Source organism: Hyaena hyaena, unplaced genomic scaffold (assembly GCF_003009895.1).
Source record: "Hyaena hyaena isolate Hyena2069 unplaced genomic scaffold, ASM300989v1 scaffold_352, whole genome shotgun sequence".
Classification (NCBI taxonomy): domain Eukaryota; kingdom Metazoa; phylum Chordata; class Mammalia; order Carnivora; family Hyaenidae; genus Hyaena; species Hyaena hyaena.
Genome location: NW_024080984.1, coordinates 843,247 through 866,677, shown reverse-complemented (window position 1 = coordinate 866,677; position 23,431 = coordinate 843,247). Strand labels below are relative to the sequence as shown.

The 23,431-nt window shown below is 36.7% G+C and overlaps 1 protein-coding gene across 4 annotated transcripts in view; it reads right to left on the bottom strand.

Moving 5' to 3' along the window:
• NAP1L1 (nucleosome assembly protein 1 like 1) overlaps window positions 1-23,191 on the bottom strand; it is a 32,936-nt gene extending 9,745 nt beyond the window's left edge. For 2 of the 4 annotated variants that reach the window (XM_039249918.1, XM_039249919.1), the window contains exons 1-5: window positions 23,081-23,190; window positions 12,189-12,225; window positions 7,446-7,531; window positions 5,898-6,000; window positions 98-239 (exon numbers count right to left, since the gene is read on the bottom strand). In XM_039249918.1, coding sequence (XP_039105849.1) covers window positions 98-239; window positions 5,898-6,000; window positions 7,446-7,531; window positions 12,189-12,205 — 348 coding nt within the window. In that variant the 5' untranslated portion in view covers window positions 12,206-12,225; window positions 23,081-23,190. Of the gene's footprint in view, window positions 1-97; window positions 240-5,897; window positions 6,001-7,445; window positions 7,532-12,188; window positions 12,226-23,080 lie in introns of all 4 variants that reach the window. The other 2 variants (XM_039249920.1, XM_039249922.1) reach the window with 2 other exon arrangements.
• Window positions 23,192-23,431: the final 240 nt, after the last annotated feature.

The window sequence follows — 23,431 nt, the reverse complement described above, 5'->3', positions numbered from 1 at the left end:
GAGAGGTCTAAAGACTTAACCACCTGCAAGTCTGTTTATATTTGCAGAGCTTTATTATGTCATATTTTAGATAAACAAAAGTAGTAGAAAGCATTACCTTATCAAATAGAGGCTGATAGAGAACAGCATACTTTCTTTCAAGATCATGAACTTCCTCATAGAATTTGGCTTCTATCTGTGCACATTTAACTTGAAGGTTTTTGAGAGCATTCACTCGTCTTTTAACTACCCTAGGCAAGCTGAAAGGTTGGAACGCACCAGTTACATGGCATCACAGTAAAATACAAGTCATACTTCTATCATTTTGGAAATAAAGCATAAAAGTTAGTGAATGATAGGTTTCCTATTTGAAGCAAAAGGTACACTCAAAGTAACTAAAATTCAAGAGATAGAAATACACGAACTTCTTGACTCTAAAATATTTCAAAAGTGAACATTTAAACAGATACAGTAAGTCGATAAGAAAATGAAATCATATCAACCCTACATCTTTCATTATAATCAAGTTCAGAATTAGACTTGTCAGTGCTGGCATCTAAGCTGTGAAACAGTCTATTTCTGTAAGTTAAAAAGTCATGGACTGATCATCTTAACTCTAAGAATAATGGTAATTGCCTTGATTAAAAAAAAAGTTTACCTCACCCATATCAGCTATTTTTAGGGAAAAGGAGAGCATATGTATATTAGAAAAAAGGATGGTATCCTACACTATTACTTTAGTGTCTGTATTTAATTTAGAACTTGAAATTATATTCTAAAAAGATTGTTATATTTCATGAAGGGACTTTTAATAACAGCTTTAAGATCCAATTCATGTATCATACCATTTACTATGGGGTATAAGCCCCCTTGAAGTATGATTAAACTTAAGAATCCCCTACCACCCAAAAAATTCCACTCAAAATTTATCTTACTTCAGGGAATCTGCACAAAAGATCCAGAATCCAGATTAGAATTTCCTGCCATAGGTAGATTATAAATCAAATAATTCTCTTAACCACTTTAACCACTATTTTAGTTATGATAATCAGAAGTAGAAAACAAATTACCTACAGATATCAATTTTATATTTCTTGCAATTAAAAAGAAAAAGCTTAATGTTTTGTCAAGGTGGTGAAATAGCATGGGGTGCTGCCTACCTGCACACCCTATCTTAAAAAATTAAAAATCAAAGAAATTCAACCCTAGAAACTTTAGAACCAAGAAGGAAAAAATTATTTTAGGCGCACGCATGCGCGCGCGCGCACACGCACACACACACACACACACAGAGACCATGAGCAGCTTCTAAGTAAGACTAATAACTGTACCAGGTGAATTGCAACCTGGGAAGGGGAGGGCCAGAATGGGGAGCAGTAAGGACAGGCTAGAAGAAAGCCTTTTACACTCTGCACTTTCCTTATAACAGTCAGTGCCTGTCCCCTTCAACCTTCACAGAGCCCTGTGCCAGCATTTTTAGGAGCTGATGAAAGCTGGACTGGGCTGAGAGAGCCTGCAAGCACTCATTCCTCCACACCTCCAATCCAGGTACGATGGATTACAACCACAGGAGAATGACTCGTCCCAGAACCGTCAGAAACAATTGCCTAGAATTGACAGCAAACTTTGAGTCCGTGTTAACTTGAGCTCTCCGTAGGTTCATCCCATCCCCTCATCTTAAACTCCACAGGACTATCACAACCAAAGCCTGATCTTTAATAATCATTACTGAGGAGTAGCTGTTATTAGCCAATGAGCCTGAGCTCTAAGTCCAAAATAATGAAATACTTGGGGAATACAATTTCTAATGAAAGAATGAAATATTTCTCATCTGAAGCCGTATTATTATTTGTAATATATTTATTACATTAGGTATAACAATGTAAATATATTTAAAGAAATGAGGGAAGAAACAAGACCAAAAAAATCTAAAAGTAGAAACATTGAATATGAAAAATATAATAGCTAAAATACATAACCAACAAAGAGGATAAACTGGATAGATTCAGCTGAAAGAAGTCCATTAAAGTTGAAATGCTCTCCAGAAGGTAGCAGGAAAGACATACAGAAAAGTTATGATTTGGACGACAAAATTAGCAACAGCTAAAAGACAGAAGGGAAGTAGATATCTGAAGGAACGAATACATTTTTCAGAGTCAAAGTAATATGGAAATCCTTACTCTAACCCTTAGACAGGGTAATGAAATCTATGAATATCAAAGACCAAAGAAAACTCTAAATGTTTTCGATGAAAAAGCAAACAACGCACAAAAGCAAAAGGAATGAGACTGACATCAGACTTCAATAGAAAACACTGTATACAAGAAATGAACTTTTAAAATATTTAAGAATTCTGAACTTATAGTTCAGCCAAACTATTATTCAGATATAAAGCAAAACAAAAACTTTATGAGGCATACCAGGCTTCAGGAAATATGCCACAGATACTCGTTACATTCATTAAAACTAATTGCTGAGAAAGTTAAAAAAAAAAAAAAAAAAACTCGGGGAATACTATATAAGATATGGGTAGCCAAATATCTTGGTAAATTTTACTGATACCTTGATGAAAAAAAAAAAAGGACTAGAGCATGTAGCTTTATAAACAACACAGACATTGGTAAATTTAAGAAATCAATAGGGGTATTAAGTTTTGAGCCTTATTACAATAACAACAAAAAGCAGAATGCAATAACTGAAGCCAGCAGAAGACAACTTGATTTATTTAATGGAAAGCAGAAAAGGAGGAAAGAAGTGTAATAAATTATAAAATAAAATACTAGCAGCTAAGTCCAAAACAATACCACTCTCAAGAAATGCAAAGAGTTTGAAATTTCTAAAATGAAGCAAATAAACTTTCATACTAGAGATAAGATACAAGGATGGAAAAAGACATGCCAAGTAAATAAAAACCAAAAAATAACCTGGAACAGCCATCTTAATCAGACACAACTGAACTTATATAACAACAACAAAAATATCACAAAATACAAAGGAGTACATTTTATTCTGTGAAACTGGAAAAAAAGGACAAGATGTATACATCACAAACATATAGCTAATAATACAGCTCCAAAATATATGAATCCACGACCAACAGAATTACAGGGGAAAAAGATTAAGTAGAAATTTTTAACACATCCCTCCCAGAAACTGCTAGGCAGATAATCAATAAGCAGAAATATAGACAACTTGAACAACACAGTTAATAAATCTGCGCTACTAACTTCAGCATATAGATCTTCACTATATTATTAAAACAAAATATTAAGACCATAAAAGATAGATTAACTTAAAAAACAAAACAAACAATTCAAGCATTCAATTCAAGAAACTGGAAAGAGGAACAGAGCAAATCCAAATAAGAAGGGTTCTCAAATCCCTAAGGCCAAAGTCCATTTTTAGAAGAGTTCTCTCAACTGTTCAACAGTTAATTCCTATCTTATTAGATTGCTTTGAAAACAGGGAAAAAAGTAAAAGCAGCCTTGTCATTAAGTAGTTGATACCAACTCTAAAACCAGGGCATGAAATTACCATCTCACTGAAAGTTTCTGTACTGTACATACCTATGTACATACATATACAAGTTCATTTCACTAATGAAAAAGGACCTTACATAAAATATTAAATTACTTAACTCAGTGTAAGTTTACTCCAGGAATGCAAGGTGAGTTTAGTATCTGAAATATAAATTTCCAAAAATATGTACTTAATAAATTCAAAGAAAAAGTCAAAAGACCATCTGAATACAGGAAAAAGGTTATAAAAAAATCCTAAGTAGACACCAAGTTTAATGGAGAGATTTTATATACAATCCAGACTGGCAATAAGACAAAGATGGTCGTGTTTAATGCTAGTGTTTAACACAGTGCTGCAAGCCCTGGCCAATACTGTAATGAAAGAAAAACAAACTTGGTGTGGCGTCATGTGAAAGATTAGAGCTAAAACTGCCATTACTTGCAGACAAGATCTTCTGCCTTTGGCAGGAAAAAAAAAAGAAAAAAGAACAAATTACTAAAAGTGTAGCAAGATTTCTGAATACAAGATCAACACCAAAAAAAAAAAAAAAATCAATCAATCAATCAATAGCACTCTTCTTGACATCAACAACAGGCAACATGGAAATACAATAAAAAATAAGATACTATATTCACAAAAGCAACACAACTAAAGTATACAGGAATTAACCAAGAATAGACTGTGAAAAAAAAAACTGTAATAAAAAAGAATAGGATCTCAATAAATACAAGTATGGATATCGATGAGACAATGTAACATTAAAAGGATAATTCCCTACCATGTTAATATATATATTCAATGTAACTCCTATCAAAAGTTTTAGTGTTTTGGGAGGGACTGTTTGTTTTGTTTTATGAAAACCCCTATAAGCTTACTATCAACCATATATGGGATAAAGGTCTACATACCACTAGGCCAATTTTAAGAGTGTATTCCACAGAAAATGAGAGGTAGAGGAAGAGTGGAAGAAAGCAAGATACTACAGGGAGAAAATAAATTACAGGGAGAAAGATTAAATTATCACCCTGCTAGATATTAAGACATACTAAAAAGTCATATTAATTAAAACAGGTATTAAAACAAAAGAGTGCTGCTCCAAGACAAATACAGGTGTTTATAAGAAACTGATATGTAGTAAAGGTGGTAATCACAAATAAATGGGGAAAAAATGAGCTGTTTAGTGAAGCGTTATAAAAACCTCATGAAAACAAAACAAAAAACCCTGAATGTCTAACTAAATATAAAAGTAGACTCTAGAGGGATTATTAAAGACCTAAAGATGAAAGGTAAAACTAACTAGTCAACAGGAAATACAGAAGAAACTAGAAAGGACTTGTTAAAACTTGAAAAAGATAAGACACAGGTCAAAACCTCAAAATATAAAAATTAAGGATTTCTGTTTAATGGAGAATGCTATGGATAAAGTTAATAGAAATGACACAAAAGATTGTTTACAAGTCTAAAGCTGATGAGAGCTTAACACCTAGAATACACAGAAACTCTTGCAAAAGATAGTAAACCCCAGGAGGAAAATGGACAAAGGGAACAACAAATGAGCAAACTAAAAGGCTCACGATCATGAAGAAAAGCTTAAAACTAATTACACAACAGAAAATACAATAAAAACAAAATATGCCTGCACCTCTTAAGACTGGCAAAAACAAAAAAACCCCATAAAGGCGAATGATACCAAATGCCGGCAAGGACACATGGACAGAGCAACCTTCATGCGCGGGCACTAGAGAGCAAGCTGGGGAGGATTTAAAGCCTGTGTATCTCCTACCAATCCCAATGTGCTCGGTACACATCCCCCAAAATGTCTCACACCGTTCTTTAGGAGGGCATGCACACAGATGGCCATTACAACAGGATTTGTGTTGATGGAGCTTGGAGGCAATCTAGATATCCATCAAAGAAAAAGCTTATAATAGAACATGGTGGACATGAATCACTGTAAGTGACGACACTTAGAAACTACTGACTAGAAGATAACATACAGAAAGCAATGTGGACGGATCTTAAAATCATAAAGCCAAGTAAAAAACAATTATAAGCAGAATAAGATATATGTGCTGTTGTTAATGATTTATAGGACCAGTGAAATAAGAAGTCAATATTTCTTCTAATTCTGTGCATTTCTAGCAAATCTCCAAACAAATCTCAGAAATGGTTAAGATCAGTGTACTTCCTGTGGAGAAGAGTCAAACTTTGAAAAAACCAACTCTAAGTTGGTGGTACTCAGCAAAATTTTCAACTCCCAATAATCCTATACTAGATACTAACAAACATTAGCTTCCCACTATTACTAATATAAGTCCTAGATGGTCTTAAAAATAGGTACATCTGCAATGCTGATTATAGAAGGATAAATAAGGACTATGGAAAAGAAGAACTTGTACCTTTCAATGTATCCTGTTGGTGTTTCTACCAGACCATCAAGTCTTTCTTGAAGGGCTGCAAGAATCTGAGGATTTTGCATCATCTGAACAGTCAGCTGACGCGCTTTAAAAAACAAAAAACAAAAAAAGAAAAAGGGGGCATCGAAAGAAGGATTTTATGAAAATGTATTATGCTATTTTAACAGGACAATCCAATCATGAAGTTTTCCTGACTAGCCCACAAATCATTGGTCTGAGCAGAGATGGGCAGCAAGCTGAGGAAAATCCACTCCAAGAAAAGTTCAGATTCCTAATGATCTAATACACCGCCATTTCTCAAGGCCATTGTCACAACTACTATAAACAAAATCCTTTCTCTTCCTACTAGGTAGTGTTTCACCCACCTCACATTTTTCAGAAGCTCAAAGCTTCATCCAGATGCCTGCCTATGACTCCACATCATGCTTTGAAGCAGACAATACACACTATTAGAAAATTGCAAATATAGTTTTAATCCTGGGACAAAGACTATGGAGCGAGTTACCTAAACATTTGATGCTTATAGTGCAGTGTGCTTGTGTATGTCTTAACAGAGAATGTTAACAGGTTAACAGTTGAAACAATCAAGGTTTAACTAAAGCCAAACAAAATATGATTTATTAATGGTATCTAAAATCATACTCAATCCAAAAATACTGAATTTAGGTAAAACAAATTATTTTGCTATATCATCTCTTCTTCATCAATAGACATTACACAAAATTGACATTAGCTTTCCCAACTATGTTTTTAAAGGTGAATTCCTGATACTAATTTGATTATTGGATGTACAGTTGTGATAACCAAAATGCCTTTAGAAATGTCAATACTGGCCACTAAGGGATCAGACCTATATGCCTTTTAAGAAAATGTAATACGAAAGCTGAAGCTAAAGTCCAGTGGTCTTTTCACAATTAACCTCCATCTGGCTTAACAATGAAAAGTTGAGTCATCTGGTACACTTAACGCTCTTGGCCCATACCTAAGGGCATAACCTGAAGTAGTACACCACTACCATTGTTACCCCTCCCTTTTATAATTACTTGCTCAAGAAAACTGACTGATTTTTGTTTACGTTTTTAAAAAGACTGACATACAACTACAGGTTTTCTACATATTAAATACTGAACATTTTCAAAGAATTCTAGGCTAGTGTTGTCTGTTTAGAAGCACCACCAAAAACAACTCCCACCACCACCTGTAGCATTCCTAAATTCAGCCAAAACTCCTGGGCAGCTATCTGACAGTTATGCCATGTCACTCCAGCAGCAGAGGGTATACACACTGACTTCGGATGGGTCAGTAACTACATCTATACCTTCCCCTCCCTTACTACCGGTCCATCTCCACTCTCCCTTCCCCCTCCTTTCTTCCCCACCCCACACATACACACCCACACTGTTACTGAACTAGAGGTATGGGCTATGTGGGTAAGGTAAACAAGGATCCAAAAGAGAACAGTGTTTGTTACTACCCTCTAGAAGATATGTGCCAGAAATCACTGGCTCCTGAAGTAATTTAAAATAATACCTTTGATTTTTGTTTCTTCACCAGTTTCTTCTTCTTCTACTTCTTCAACATCATCCAAATCTTGATCAAGTTCAGACTGTTCTTTGCTACAATATCATAGTATCACACCAAGGTTCAAATGTACCAATTGCCAAAAAATAAATAAAAAATTATAGAAAAACTTCAATTTATTTTCTAGGTTAATATGCCTCTTTCAAAAATATGAAATAGGAAATTCAAAAGGTAATTCAGTTCTCTTTCTAACTTCATATGTAAACAAGCACAAACTGGAAATACATAAAATTTCATTTAAAAGCACATGGTCAAATGTAAAGTTTATATTTCACACATTTTTTTTTTTTTTTTTAAGATTTTACTTTTACGTAATCTCTACACCCATCCTGGGGCTCGAACTCACAACCTGAGATCAAAAGTGACATGTTCTACCAACTGAGCCAGGGAGGCATCCCTCTATTTCAAGCTTTAAAAATGTGGTTTGGTAGGTTTTGGTACAGGGAATGTGAGGTCAGGAAGTATGTGCTCTCTACCCAATATCCACTGATTTCACTCTGAGTAACAGCATCCTGATTTTATAGGAGAAGACAATACACCAAGCTTTAAAAATCTACATTTCTCAGCCTACCTTTTAGCTACCTTTTAGCTAGGTGGCTTATGTGGCTCTGTTTGGGCACGGAGTTAAAAAGTCGTACAAAACTTTAAGTAAGCCTCCTTTACAGGATGGTAGACAGCTAGGAGGCCTTTCTCATCTTGCTCCCTCCCTAGAATAGGGATGTAATGACTAGAGTTCCAACAGCCATGTTGGACCATGAGGCATCCTAGAGAGAGAATAAAAGTCAACAGAATGAGGGAGCTTAGAAAAACAAAGATCTGGATCCCTGAAGGCTATGGAGCAATCACATTGACCTGTACTATCTTTGGACTTTCCTCCTTTTTCTTTACTTCATAGTAGAGATGGGCAAAAAGTTAAGAAGACCTGAGTCTACTTCATGCTTAGAGCAAAGCCAGGAGGATGGCACCATTGAAAGAGAAGGACAAAATGGAAAGATAAAATTCTTCCCATTTCATCTGAAAAATCTAGTTTTTGAACATACAATTTGAATAGGAATTAAGGGAAAAAAGGATATCAAAGTCAATATATAAGTCTTCATATAATTCCTTGTGTGATTTTACATTTTAATATCTGCTTTAGAGATTTAGTTACTTCCATGTTTAGAAACAATATTTGAAAAATTAATTTTCATATAGAGACAAATACTAATTTTCATATGGGGACAAATACAGAGATGGTCAACTGTATTCTCCCAGCAAAATTTATGTTCCTATAAACGAAGGGAAAGAATCTCAAGCTTCCCATCAGAAATACAGATTATTTCCGAAATTATCTTTGATTTAATATAAACTTAAACACACCCAGATTTAAGGGCCAGTAAAGACCACATGGCGTAACTATTCCTCCAGTGTGATTTTATTAATTTACTGAACATCTGTATCTTAAGGCTTTAAAAGAGGAGTCCACAAACATGATCAAATATAGCCCACTATTTTTATAAATAAACCATTACTGCAACACAGCCACATTAATTTATGTATGGCCTATGGTTGCTTTCACACTACAACAGCAGAGTTGAGTAACTACAATGAGACCACATGGCCCAAGATGCCTAAATATTTATAAATTAGGTCCTTTATAGAGAAAGTTTGCTGATGTATGCTTTAATTCTCCCTTCCTCCCATCCTCCGAGGGCTCACAGGCATTCTAAAATTAAATAAGGGGATGGTGAGAAATTAAGCTGTCACGACCAATTTATTCTTTTTTTTTTTAAAGTTTAAAACAAAATGAGGGTTGCAAGGTTAAGAAGGCAGATTGCACATACTCCTCTGATCTTAGTCCTTCCAAAAGCCCTACTACAATTATGATAAAGGGGTTTTAAAACAGACAAACATTGAAGGACAAGCAGACAAAAGCAGCAACTTAACTGAGAATTGAAATCCTTAGGTTAGCAATAGGAAAAGCTGAAAACTAGCCCAAATACAGAATCTTAAAAAGGACACTTCTGGAGCGAGGGCTGGGGGACTGAAAGTGGAGAAAATAGGGCACTAAGCAAAAAGAGCTAAGTAGTTAAATCCTCGGATCCTCTCCCTCTATCTAGCAGAAGCGTGGCAGTTTCTTCTCTGGAAAGGGTTTAACTGAGAACTCAGCCTCCTAAACCACAGATACAGCCAAGAGTTTCTCAGATGTAGGACTGTATCACACTAGAGTGCTGACTGTAGCGACCCTTCCCTAGCAACCTTTCCCTAATTTGGGTTCCACAACACTGAAAGCCAGATCTTTACCCAGATACTCTTCCCTGGGGTATCTGAGCAGCCCAGGGAAAAAAACAGCTTTCTGACAATGGGGATTTCTTACAACAAACGCCTACCCTGATGACCCTTACAGTACAATCTAAATTAAAAGCCTTCCCTCTCCAACAGTCAAATTTTTCAAACTTTTTTAAACATCCCTCAATTGCATGTTCTCCCCACCCCAATCTTAGCAGACAATCAAGTATATTATCTCCTATTTGAGAAAGGCTGTAACGTGGAGACAAAAACAAATAGGGGAAAGAAAAATTTAAGAGCAAACATACTATACAGAGGAAAAACATTCAGAGAAAAGATAGGACAATCCAGAGAAAATATATTACAATCAATGAAATAGGAACAAGATGCTATAAAAACAGGAACAGAGAGCAAAGACACTCCTGAAAACTAAAACAACAGAAATTTAGAAACTCAATACAAGAGTTGAAAGATAAAGTTTCTTCAGCTTTGCCCAGAAAGAAGAGCAAGAGATAAAGATGGAAAATAAGACAAAAGATAATTAGAAGCAGTTCAACATACAACATAATAGGAGCTCCAGAAAGAGAAAACAGAAACAAGACAATCAACAAAATAAGAATATTCCCCAGAACTGAAAGGCATCAAGTTGCCAGATTGAAAGGGTCCACCAGTGAATGCCTAACACAAGAAATTTAAAAAACAGATATAACAATGTGAAAATTTCAGAACTCTGAAGCCAGAGTAGCTTCCAGAAATAAATATATATGTATATATTTAAGACAAAAAGTGTCACATTACAGTGATCAAGAATTATTATAATGACTTTGAACTTCAACAAGCAATACTGGAAGCAAAGTAACAATGGAGCAATGCCTTCAAATTTCTGAAGAAACAGGATCCCCAAATTACAATTCTACAGTCAAACTACCAAACATTAAGGATAGTTTAGTCATTTTCAGTCAGGTCATATCTCAAAATAATTTATTTCCCTTCTACTACGGACAATGGAGCAATGCCTTCAAATTTCTGAAGAAATGGATTCTCAAATTAGAAGTCTACACTTGTCTACACTCAAACTATCAAACATAAGGATAGACTAGTCATTTTCAGTTATGTCAGATCTCAAAATAATTTATTTCCCTTGTACTTGCCCAAGAAAGTACTAAAGAACCAAAAGAAAATAACCTGGGAAACAGCAAACCCAAGAGAAGGAACAAAAGAAAAGGAACAAAACCCAGGAAGATAATAAAATAGATCCACAATGACAAGTGTATAACCAAGGTTAAGCAGTCCAAATTGGAGCAGTGCAATACAGGAGAGCACTTTGAAAGCCATTATCACTAAAATACCTACTGCCAATCTTTTTATGTGTGGAAGGACTGGCCAGATTCTTAAATGTACTTGAATTTGATGCCCTTGTGCTAAATTTCCTGGCTTCTTACCTCCATGATCTGCTGCCCACAACTTGTGGATAGTTGTAACATACGGCCTCCATGCCTAAATGTACTGTTTTAATCCGCTTTTAAGTTACGGGAAATCATAACTTAAATAAGCAACAAATAGTGCAGTTCGCACATTCTCCCTTACCATATTTCCTCAAGATATCCATCCACACTAGAACCCTGCCAGAAGCCAACTTCATTAAACCTGTTTCTAGAGTGCATGACCTTGCCCAACGAAGTCTTGATTGAGGAAAGCTGAAGCCAGAGTATGACCCAGATAATCTTTTTGCTTTTTATTTTCCTACCTTGGAGGCTTCAACTAACAGTTGTAATATTGCTTTTCTCTTTATGCAGCTAAGTTAGTGACTGTTATTCAGATTTTCAAAATGAAACACTGATTAAGAATGTGTAGGTGTTAAAAATGAAACACTGATTGAGAATGTGTAGATGTTAAAAATCTAAAGAAAAACAAAGAAATGAATTAGACAAAAGCCAAGACAGTATTTACACGTCTGGAAAGGTGGGAGGATGCAAGTGAGAAGGTGGACACTGGCCTTCAAATAGTTAACGTTGTACTTTTAAAAACTTGAATATAAACATCCTAATATTCTTTAAGCTCTACATATGCATTTTACACACTTCTTATCTTGTATGTATGATACATTACACTGTAGAGTAAAACCTTTGGGAAATACATGTATGGGAAAATGAATTTTGTAAGTATTTATGATTCATTATGGTGCTCAGCACTTTCCTAAGAATAAACACTGGCAAATGGTTTACTGTATTTTTCACAATGAATATATATACGATATTTTGTCTTAGATATGCTGTATCCGACTTTTATAATAGCAGGTCTTAAACAGTCATTACCACACATTTGCATGTTATTAATACTACTGTTAACCATATTACAGTACAAAGTGAAGCCATTCTGTGGGAATGGAAAAAAACAACAAAAAACCAGTTATCTGGCACTTACTTGTCAATGTCTGCCATGTTGCAAGAACTCCAAATATCTATGGAGAGAAAGGTCAATGTTAACAATAACAACAAAAATTTATATATATGCCCAAATCTGCCACCTATTGTACTCATTATGCCCTCCTGAAGATCTCTTTTAAAAGTTTAATAATTCTTGTATCAAACATAAGCCCTTTAAACAACTTAACGACTGCTATAAAGCTCTGGGTCCCAACCTATATCAAGCAAACCTTCCTCATCTCTTCAACTGCGCCTCGTGTTTTATTACTGATAACCACCACGCCCCCAGGCTACCCTAGATACGCTGGCATATTGTCAACAAACTCTTGGTTACCTGATGTCAACACTGTTAGAATTGATCAGAGTACATTCTAGTATATCCTAAATTCTTTCTTATAATAGATAAGTACCGCATTAACTGAGAGACTATGGCTTTTAGAAAAATAAAACCTAAGGTAAAATGTGTTATATTCAGGTAGAAAAATGGCTCAATGCCACAGGTAATGCACAAATTACCAAAAAAATAATCTAAACCAAGCTTAGGATCCCACATTAAAATCAAGTTTTTAATCTGTTATTACTTTTTTTAATGTTTTTTTTTTTTTTTAAGACAGAGAGAGACAGCATGAGTCAGGGGAGGGCAGAAAGGGAGACACAGAATCCAAAGCAGTCTCCAGGCTCTGTGCCGGGGGCTTGAACTCACAGGCAGTGAGATCATGACCTGAGCTGAAGTGGGACACAACCAACTGAGCCACTCAGGTGCCCCTTTAATCTTTTAAAAATTAAAACTTTAACTCTCAAAATACTACAAGATGTGATTCCTCTTATCAGCATGTTTTATATGCTTATTACTTAAAGGGTTAAGGAGTTACTGATTTTATCAGTCAAGTGCTAATATTTGGAGTATTATTACTGATCCAATATTCAGATGTTAGACAAATTATGAAGAAAATACTTCTTCCTAATAATGTATTTACTCAATTTTTCTAATAGCATTAATAAATTTCTCTAGTGATGCTGGGTAATTAATTAGCCAACATTAACAAAATACTTACCAAACAATAATGAAGAAATATTAATTCAAAAATAAGAAAAATTAGTCAAAGAAATACAGGTAGGATTCTAGTCTGTCTATCAAATCAGCAAGGATTTTCTTTTAATGCAGGGAAAATGGTGGTGAATATGCATTCTTTTTAATGTTTAATTTATTTTTGAGAGAGAGAGAGAGAGAGATGCCGGGCTCAAACTCATGAACCATGAGTTCATGGCCTGAGCTGAAGTGGGAGGCTTAACCAACCGAGCCAGCCACCGAGAAGCCCCATGGGCTTTTGCATTCTTAAATGTGGCTAGTGTTTCCATAAACTATTTTCTTTCTGAAGAGTACTTTGGCCATAGGAATATTTAAAAACAAAACAAAACAAAAAAAACCTTAAAATGTCCATCTCCAGCCTTATTCATTTGTAAGACTCTAACATGAAAAAAAAATTATGAATCTAAGAGCCTGTGGCTTTTCATGTTGGCCTAGAAGGTTCTTCCACAATGTCAGTTAACACATCCTTTGGCTCTTAGCTCAAAGTTTTATTTTTCAGAGACTTCTCCAACCTGTACATTCTGGCTAAATAATTTCTTGGTTGTACACACTCCTATAAAGCTCTATTTCTTTCCATCATAAAATGTCTCAAGTTTGTAATTGCAGATTAGTGTTATTTGACTAAGGTCTATCTCTCCCAACTAACCAGAGCACAAGATTCATATTTAAGGGATTATATGTGCTTTTGCCAATCACTGCATCCTTCAAGGTACACATACAGCTTACATGCACAGCAGCTGCAATTACTTACCTCATCAAAAATAAACTTAGTGATAGCATGGAATATGCATATAATAAAACGGTCTGCAGTCAAAACTAAAGCAGATGTAAGTTGATATGGAAAGAGCACAGAGTGCATGGCAAAATTCAACCTGGACAAGAATGTGTATATACATATGAATATGCACATGGTTTATGAATAAAACATTTCTGTAAAGATATACCAGAAACCTAACCTGGTCTACTAAGACCAGGAGAAAATGAGAACTTACGGAGAGTCTTGAGTAAGGAGAACAAACAGTGGGTTGCTGGAAGGGTTGCAGGAGGGGGGAGGGGCTAAACGGGTAAGGGGCATTATGGAATCTACTCCTGAAATCACTGTTGCACTATATGCTAACTTGGATGTAAATGTGAAACATTTTTTAAATGAATTAATAAATAAATAACATGACTGTTTTCTAAGAGACAGTAAGAAACAATATTCATTAAACCTGAAAAAAAAAAAAATGAGAACTTGTGTTTCATTTTCCATTATTTGGTTTTCCCATATATGAATACATTTTGCTAACATTTTCAAATTTGCTGGGTTGAATATATAGTCTAGTAAGTCCAACAATTATCAAAAATATGAAATAAGCTCCCCAAAACTTCTAAATTAAAATCTGTATAACATGTTAACATGTACTCAGAAAAATGGCTACACTGCTTTGTGGAGTTACATTTAAATTCTTAAAATGAAATTGTTTTGATTCTTTATTAAAGATGATTCAATGACAGGATGGCATTTACTTCTTTGTAGAGGCCTTCTCCAATCTCCCCACTCTAGCTAAATCAGATTTCTTGGTTGTACACATTTTTGTTTTTTTAAAGCAGGCCTAATTTTATACTCCAATCATCTGGGTTGACACCAGCTTCATAAAAATCTAGCTCAGGCAAACAACTTCTAGTCTTAATTACCATCGACAAAAAAAGAAAAAAAAAAAGAAAAAAAACTGTTCCTTCACTGAATTGCTCTTATAAAGATGCAAACTCATAAAAGATTGTATTTGGTATCTACTAAACCCTTAATAAACATAAGCTACTTTTGAATTCTGTCCATTTTTAATTATCTTAGCACAGGGTCAGTATTCTGTAAAACAGTTGCTGAGATGATTGTTAAAATGTACAGACTGACCAGTGAATGTCCATGGTAACATAAGATGTTAACATTAAGGAAAACTGGGTAAGGGGCATATAGTAACTCTGGAGTATCTCTACAATTTTTCTGTAAATCTAACATTACAAATAAGTTCATTTAAAAGAAAAAAGATTGATTCCCATGCCCAGATTCTGAACGAACAGGTCTGAGACAGTAGACCCAAAAATCTGCATCGTAAACAAGAAACCCAGCTTCTGAGGTAGGTGGTTCTCAGATACTCAGATCACATGGAGAAACACAGGTTTCAGCCAATACCTACATTAGTTATTTTTTACTGCATCCAACATTAAACAATCAATGAGAATTTTATTTATTGGACATGAAATTGCTAAGAGATCTGAAGAATTTCCATTTCTAGCAGTGACAAGCTAAATTTTGTAGACCTACTCTACCAATAAAAAATAATTCAAAGTACAGAATAAATATCTATTAAAATCTTAAAATCGAGGAAAACACTAGTAAGACAATAAGGAATTACTAACCCAAAACTAAAAGCAAAATGATAATCAGAAACTAAGACACTGAGAACAACTGCCAATCTCAAATTTGAATTTCAGTTTTAACTATGAGAGGTGAAATCAAAAGCCCTGGACCTATCCAAGGTGGGAAGAAATCTTTATAGCAACACTCCACATTAAACAGGAGCCCCAATGGGGCGCCTGGGTGGCTTAGTCGGTTAAGCGTCCGACTTTCGCTTAGGTCATGATCTCGCGGTCCGTGGGTTCGAGCCCCGCGTCGGGCTCTGTGCTGACTGCCAGCTCAGAGCCTGGAGCCTGTTTCAGAGTCTGTGACTCCCTCTCTCTCCGACCCTCCCCCTGCTCACGCTGTCTCTCTCTCTCCTAGAAATAAATAAAACATTAAAAAAAAAAAATTTTAAACAGGAGCCCCAAAGTGCTATATTATCAGGGATAATAAAGCAGTTTGCTTGAACAAAAGCCCAGATTCGCTTTATCAGTGTGGTCCCCAAACCTCCAGTCACAGGCTCAAAGCAGTCTCTGCCTGAAAGCACCTACATATCCAAATGTTAAGTGAAAGGCACCTGCATCCTAGACCTCAAATAATTCATACAAGTTTTCAAGAGCAAGAAGGGAAAGAGAAAAGGATACAACCGAAATCTGTCCTAAAGACTTAAATACTGTCAAAAGGCCTATAAACGAACTTATAACTATAATCATACATAAATAACCATGCTTAGTATCTGCAAAGAATGGTCATCTCTAAAAGTAATATGGCAAATTTGGCAAGGAACTAAATGGAACTTCTAGAAATAGAAATAAGGGAAATCAAACTAAATGAGGAGGTTTATCTTCACTTATCATCATGGAAATACTTATCAAAACCACAATGAGATACCACTTCACACCTGTCAGAATGGCTAAAATTAACTGAGGAAGCAACAGTTGCTGGTGATGATGAGGAGAAAGGCAAACCCTCTTGCACTGTCAGTGGGAATGCAAACTGGTGCAGACACTATGGAAACCAGTATGGAGGCTCCTCAAAAAGTTAAAAATAGAACCACCCTACCACACAGCAACTGCACTACTAGGTATTTATCCAAAGGATACAAAAATACTGATTCAAAGGGGCACAATGCCGCCCAGTGTTTACAGCAGTACTATCAACAGCCAAATTATGGAAAGAGCCCAAATGTCCATCAACTGATGAATGGATAAATAAGGTGTATGTGTGCACACATGTATAAACACACACACACACACACACACACACACACACACACACACACACAGGAATATTACTCAGCCATCAAAAAGAATGAAATCTTTCCATCTGCCATGATGTGGAGCTAGAGTATATTATGCTAAGCAAAATAAATCAGAGAAATACAAATACTTTATGATTTCACTCATATGTGGAATTTAAGAAACAAAACAGATGAACATAGCGGAAGGGAAGGAAAAATAAAACAAGATATAAACAGAGAGGGAAGCAAACCATAAGAGACTCTTAACTATAGAGAACAAACTGAGGTTGCTGGAGGGAGAGTGGGCTAAATGGGTGGGGGGCATTAAGGAGGGTACTTGTGAGGAGCACGGCATGTTACATAAAACTGAGGAATCACTAAATTCTACTCGAATACTACTACACTACACCATATGTTAACTAACTTGAATTTAAATAATCTTGGTGGGGGGAAGAAAAGGGGCAGGTTGATCAGTAGACTAAACACAGCTAGAAAGATAACTGAGGGAAGCACGCTTAGAAGAAATCTTCCAAAATATGGCAGACACTAAAGGATGTAAAATACTGATGTTAAATGATATTTGAGAATACAATAAAGTCTCACAAATATTCAATACAAGCTCTAGGAGTAGAGAAGAGAATGCACAAAACATTTTAAAAAATTAATAGATAACAATTTTCCAGAATTATTGAAGACAGCCCTACAAATCCTAATCAGGATAAATAAAAAAGAAACCCACACTGATATCAGTGAAAAAGCAAGACATTAAAGACACAGAAGTCTTTTAGTCACCTCAAAAGCACAAAGAGAAAAGATTCAGGTTAATTTTAAAGCCAGAAAAGAAAGACAGCTGTCTTCTCTTCAACAGACATCAAAAGACAACAGAATCCTCAACTTGCTAAAAAGAGCCAAGGAATTTAGAATATTATACCCAACTACAACATCCTCTAAGAATGAAAGTGAAATAGACACTTTCTAGAAAAAAAAAAAAAAAAACCCACCTCTAGCACTCTCACTAATACATTCTATTAAGTATACTCTTCAGGCAGAAGGCAAGCAATCCCAAATGGAAGATGCATTTGCAAAAAGAAGTAAGGGACAAAAAGGATGACTGCATTTATCTAAATAAACATTTTAAAATACCACCACTGCATAGTGGGTAAAAATTAAAACCACCACCAAGCTGGGGTGGGGGGAGAGGGGAGTAATGGATTGAAGTATTCTTATGTTCTTAAGTAGGCATGTTGTAATTTCTAGGATGACTTGCAAAGGATTATAAACCAAACATACAATTTCCAAAGTAGAAGAAAAATAATTTAAATTTATATTTTTATACCAACCTAAAATAAAAATAGGTTGGACAAAAGGCACAAAAAATAATATTTAAAACCTAAACATCATAATAATTATGTTCAATGTAAATCAACTAAAACTCCCATTAAAAAGTCAGAGAGGATTTAAGAAAATCCAACTACATTCCATTTATAACACACACACCTATAACATAAGGATACAGAGTTGCCAAGTAAAATATAATCCTAACCAAAAGGAAGCCAGCATCATTGTATTAACACTAAGAAAAATAAACTTTAAGGAATAGCATTACTAGAAATAAAAAGGGCACTCTATAATAAAAGACTGAATTCACTACCCAATATATGTAATATCTGGAAGCCTTCAATTGAAAGACATAGCTCATGATATTGGGACTGAAAGCAAATCTTGTGTACACAAAGAAAATCTTCATTGAACAAAGAGGGAAAACGAGTGAATTAGACCACAAACTGATTATTTTGTGGTCTTGCAGTTGCTAGATGTCCAGACATGTGTTATCAAGTAACTTCTCACCATTCCACAAAACTGGATTCTGAATAAGCTCTCCTTTTTTTCAGAGAAGAGAACTAACCTTTATGAAGCCTACTCTGTAAGGGACTAAGGCTTCCCTTACCTGTGGATAAAATACTAAGCAACTTGCTCAGCAACACACAAAAGATAAGTGAAATTAGTAATTAAATTGTGACTTCCAAAACCCATGGCCAGTGCACTATTCCAAAAATCAAAGTGCCTGCCTTATCAGCCTATTGTTACATATTGTATAGTAATATACTAGTTATTTCTTTACAGAAAATGACTACTTTGTGTGGAAAATCACTAAAAATTACAAATGTCTGAAAGCAAGAGTTCAAGGGAACCAATAATATTCCAAAGTTAAGACTTCCCTTTACCTGAGACCTCACATCTCCCTCCAAATACACTTTAATCAAATGTATATTTAAGACACTGCTGTTCTATTAATAACATTTTCAGTGGTCCAGAGGCTCAAACTTTATTTGGCTCCAACACAACCTTATAGTTTGAGTATCATATTCTTTAGGCTCACTTTTTTCAATTCTGGGATGTCAACAGCTGACTTAGAACAGACTTGTCTTTGAGACCCAAGCCAAATGGACTCCTATTTGAGAACATTACCTATCTTCTGTCCAAGGGAGCTCACTATCTAGAGTATCATCTGATCCAACAGCAGAGAAATGTACCTGGGCTAGACTAAGAACTTGGTGAAAATTCACCTAACAATAACAAAAACAATTTACTCACATGGTGGGGGGAAATACATATATATACACACATATATGCGTGTGTATGTATGTATGTGTATATATATGTATATACACACATATATACACAGATACATACACACATACATATATAAAAGAGAAAAAGCTTAGGAGCCATCACTGAACTATATGTAAACAAATTTCATGTTGGACCACTCCATGACCATAAATACTGTAGCTTTGCTCCTGGAGCAGAGTAGAACTCAAGCAAGTGTGCTTTATGAATTCTACGCTGATGTATAGCTAAGGGAGTTTAAATCAAGGCAACTCCCTTTAAAGACCAATACAAATGCCTCATAAATCATCACTGCTCTGTTATGTAACCTTGGATAGTTATCTTTGACTGATTTCCACATTAAAATGTTAATACTACCTACCTCTAGAAGCATTAAATTAGTTAACAATACACAGTAATTTGTGCTGTTATATTATTTATCCTTACTGTGTTCTTCTGTACCCTCTTTACCTTAGAAAATCAAGTGTAATTAAATGTAATAGGTAATTAAATGTAATAAGCTCTTCAAAATTACAGCCCCCTTTCCCAAAAAAGTCAAAATGTACAAAGTTTCTGAACAAATTGTAAAAATGTATCAACCCGTAGCAGTTAAAGTGCAAAAGTGGTTACTTTTGTAACCAAAAGTACAGGGGCCACATTCTATGCCATGTGCAACAATATGATCTAGTGGTCTGATATCAATGTACTAAACAACCTACAAGGATGGGCAAAAGCAACAACACTCACCTTCTAACGCCTACTCTGCCCAACAAGAACTTCTTATTCAGATGAAATTAATATAAAATGGCACTTAATACTGCCATTAAATAGGTCTTTCATAAAAAGAATGTTATAAATACTTCCCTGTTTCCCACTTCTTTGTAGCATTCACTCAATATTATAGGTCTATGATTGTTTCGCTCATGTTTTAAGATATTATGTCCACATAGATGCTAAAATATTTACTCTAGGAATCAAATAAAAACAAAATAATTACAGCTTTGATCAGATTTGAGAATCTGAATAGACTGATCATCAGTTTTCAAAACTAATCAGGATTCATTCTAATTTTCATTAGCATTTCAAATTTAAAACCAAAAAACAAAGATGGATTTCATTTTGACATCTTCATACCTTGACGTCAAATAGATATGCCTCTTTTAGCAAGCCCCTTTTCCTCTGAAAGATTTTTTTACATTTTTTTAAAGTTTATTTTTGAGAGAGAGAGAAGACCATGTGGGGGCAGGGGAGGAGCAGAGAGAGAGGGAGACACAGAAGCCATAGCACGCTCCAGGCTCTGAGCTGTCAGCACAGAGCCTGAGGCAAGGCTGGAATTCATGAACCTTAAGATGAGGACCTGAGCAGAAGTTATACACTGAACTGAATGAGCCACCCAGGTGCCCACAAAAGAGCTGTTTTTAATGCAATTTGGGGAGTTTAAAATCCAATCAGTAACCTGGAGACAATACTGGGCAAATAGCATTTTGGATTAAATTAATTCTGGACAAGTTGTTGGATTTGGGATTTTTTTTTAATCTCTTGAGGACAAGAACAGTCATGTGCCACATTTAGCATTAGTTTAATATTTTGTCAAAAGTCCAGTATCAAAAATAGATACTTTGTGTAGAAACTAATTTGACAATAAACTATTTGTAAAAAAAAAAAAAAAAAAAAAAAAAAGAAACAGAAAAAAAAAAATAGATACTTTGCAAAAGATAAAATTTACACAGTTCAAACTGATATTAATTTAAAATTGCATTTATCAAATTAACATAATGTTGACCTGATATGATAATCTATAAAGTCAAGTTTTCATAACCAATGCTTAGTTCCATCTATCCTTCAAAGAACCAATCTTCTTAGAAGTAAACTGCCCATTTTAGATTTGAATTCTTCTTAATTAAAAAAAAAATTTGTTTTATTAATTGAACAGCTTCAAAGAAGCATGAAACTTAGTCCCAGAAGATAACTGTAAGCCTTATTTACCTCCTAATAGCTTGAAACAAGTTGCTCTCTATATAAGGCTTTTCCCTTATCCAAAGGTTCAATGCTACTACTTTCTAAATAAAATAAATAAGTACAAAGTATTAATGTAAGCCGACAAGAGGATTTAAATATTAATTTAAAGAGATATTTTGATGCTACCCATTTTCAAAATCAGCAACTTTTGTGAAAGCGCTTCTGAAACCAGGCAAACACTGTTATGAGCTTTCAAAGTGCAGTCAATACAGAACTAGTTAGTAATCATTTAACAGGCAGTGATGATCTAAAATAGGGGCTTCTTGAGCCGGATTCATTCTCTATGCCTAGCCCTCCCAGATGCGACCGCATTCCGCCACTCCTTTCATGGGAAGTAGGGGCACAGACAAGATACCAGGCTACAAACTTGGCCCATTTAAGTTCACATTAATGCTTCATTTCTACCTCATACTTCCTCCACCCGGCCCCCATCCCTCGGAAAAACAACACAGCTAGATAAGTAACCTATTTTAGGGAACTTCAATAAAGGAACTAATTTGTAAGAATGCAAAAGTCCTAACAGAATTAAAAAGATTGCAGGCCAAATCGTTTATTTTCATTTTAGGACGGTTTACAGGATTAGATTAACTAGGATAAATTCTCCCCTGATATGAAGGACCCATCTAAATTCTAACCGTACTGGAGGTATACACACACAAAATATTTTGATAATAACAGCTACCATGAGATTTTAGATGCTTTAATTCTTTAAAGTCCCAGCCGTAGAGGCCCTGCTTCATCACCCATCACCTAACATCCATACTTCCCTCGGGTACCAATAAAAGGATTAAGACCAAAGATAAGCAGGTGGAAGTTTGAAAGCCAAGGGCTGGATTTATTTACTCACTATTAATTTCCATATCCCACCACCTCCCTACAACTCTCAGTAAAGTTCAGGACAACCCACACCGGGGTCTCCAATCAAGCCCAGGCGGCGGCCACGTGTCTAGGGAAGCCGCCCGGGGTTTCCCCTCCCAGCACAGTCGCCGCCTCCAGTGGGCGGAGAGCCCAGGAGCCTCGCAGCCTCCCCGCCCCCTCCGGGCCCCGTCCCTTCACATCCCCTCCCTCCCATCGGAATTCGCAGCCTCCGCCGTTCTTTCCATCCCCCAGCGGCCTCCCTCCGGGGATTATTTTGGAGAAAGCGGGGGAGCCGAGTAGGCGGTGGGCTCGGCGCTCGAACCCGGCCGGCACCCCAGACGTCTCCCGGTCCCCAGCAACACGGCCGCCGCCGCCTCGGAGCGCCTGAGCGGAACCGCGGCCTCGCTCCCGTCCGCGCGGAGAAGCCGGTGGGGCTCAGGGTACCTCGGCGCACCGCAGCACGGCCCTCGGGCCTCCCCGGCCGCTCCCGAGTCTAGCGCCAGCCGATCCGGAGGCCCTCGCAGACTACGGGGACGAAACTCTGCGGACCGCTCGGGCTCCGGCCTCACTGAGCGTCCCGGGAGGCCCCGTAGGCCAGCGGCCCCCGCAGCCGGTTCCCCGTCCCTCCCCGCCGCGCAGGCCGCCTGACCAATTCTACGTTCGCCCCTTCCCTTCCAGACCCCCATCCGTTACCGGTGGCGAGCACGGGGAGCCAGGCGGCCGGAGCTGCGCAGGCAGTGACTCAGGGCGGCGGCGGGAGGAGCAGGAGGCGGCGCCGCGAGCAGATGGCGCTAAAAAAGACCCGAGAGCCCGCCGCTCGCGCTCATATACAATTAGCGTCAGCACGTAGGGCCCGCTCCACCGCCCCCCCAGGCCTCGCCGTCTCCTAGCAACGCGGGCGGGAGGCGGGCCCAGGGCCGGTTGCCTAGCAACAGAACTGTCCTTCTTCCCTGACGACCTCCACACCCTCCGCGCCTTGCTTGGGGTCCCCGGCTTCCCGCCTCCGCCCCCTGCTACGCACCGCGCCATCTCTTTTCTCCCCGT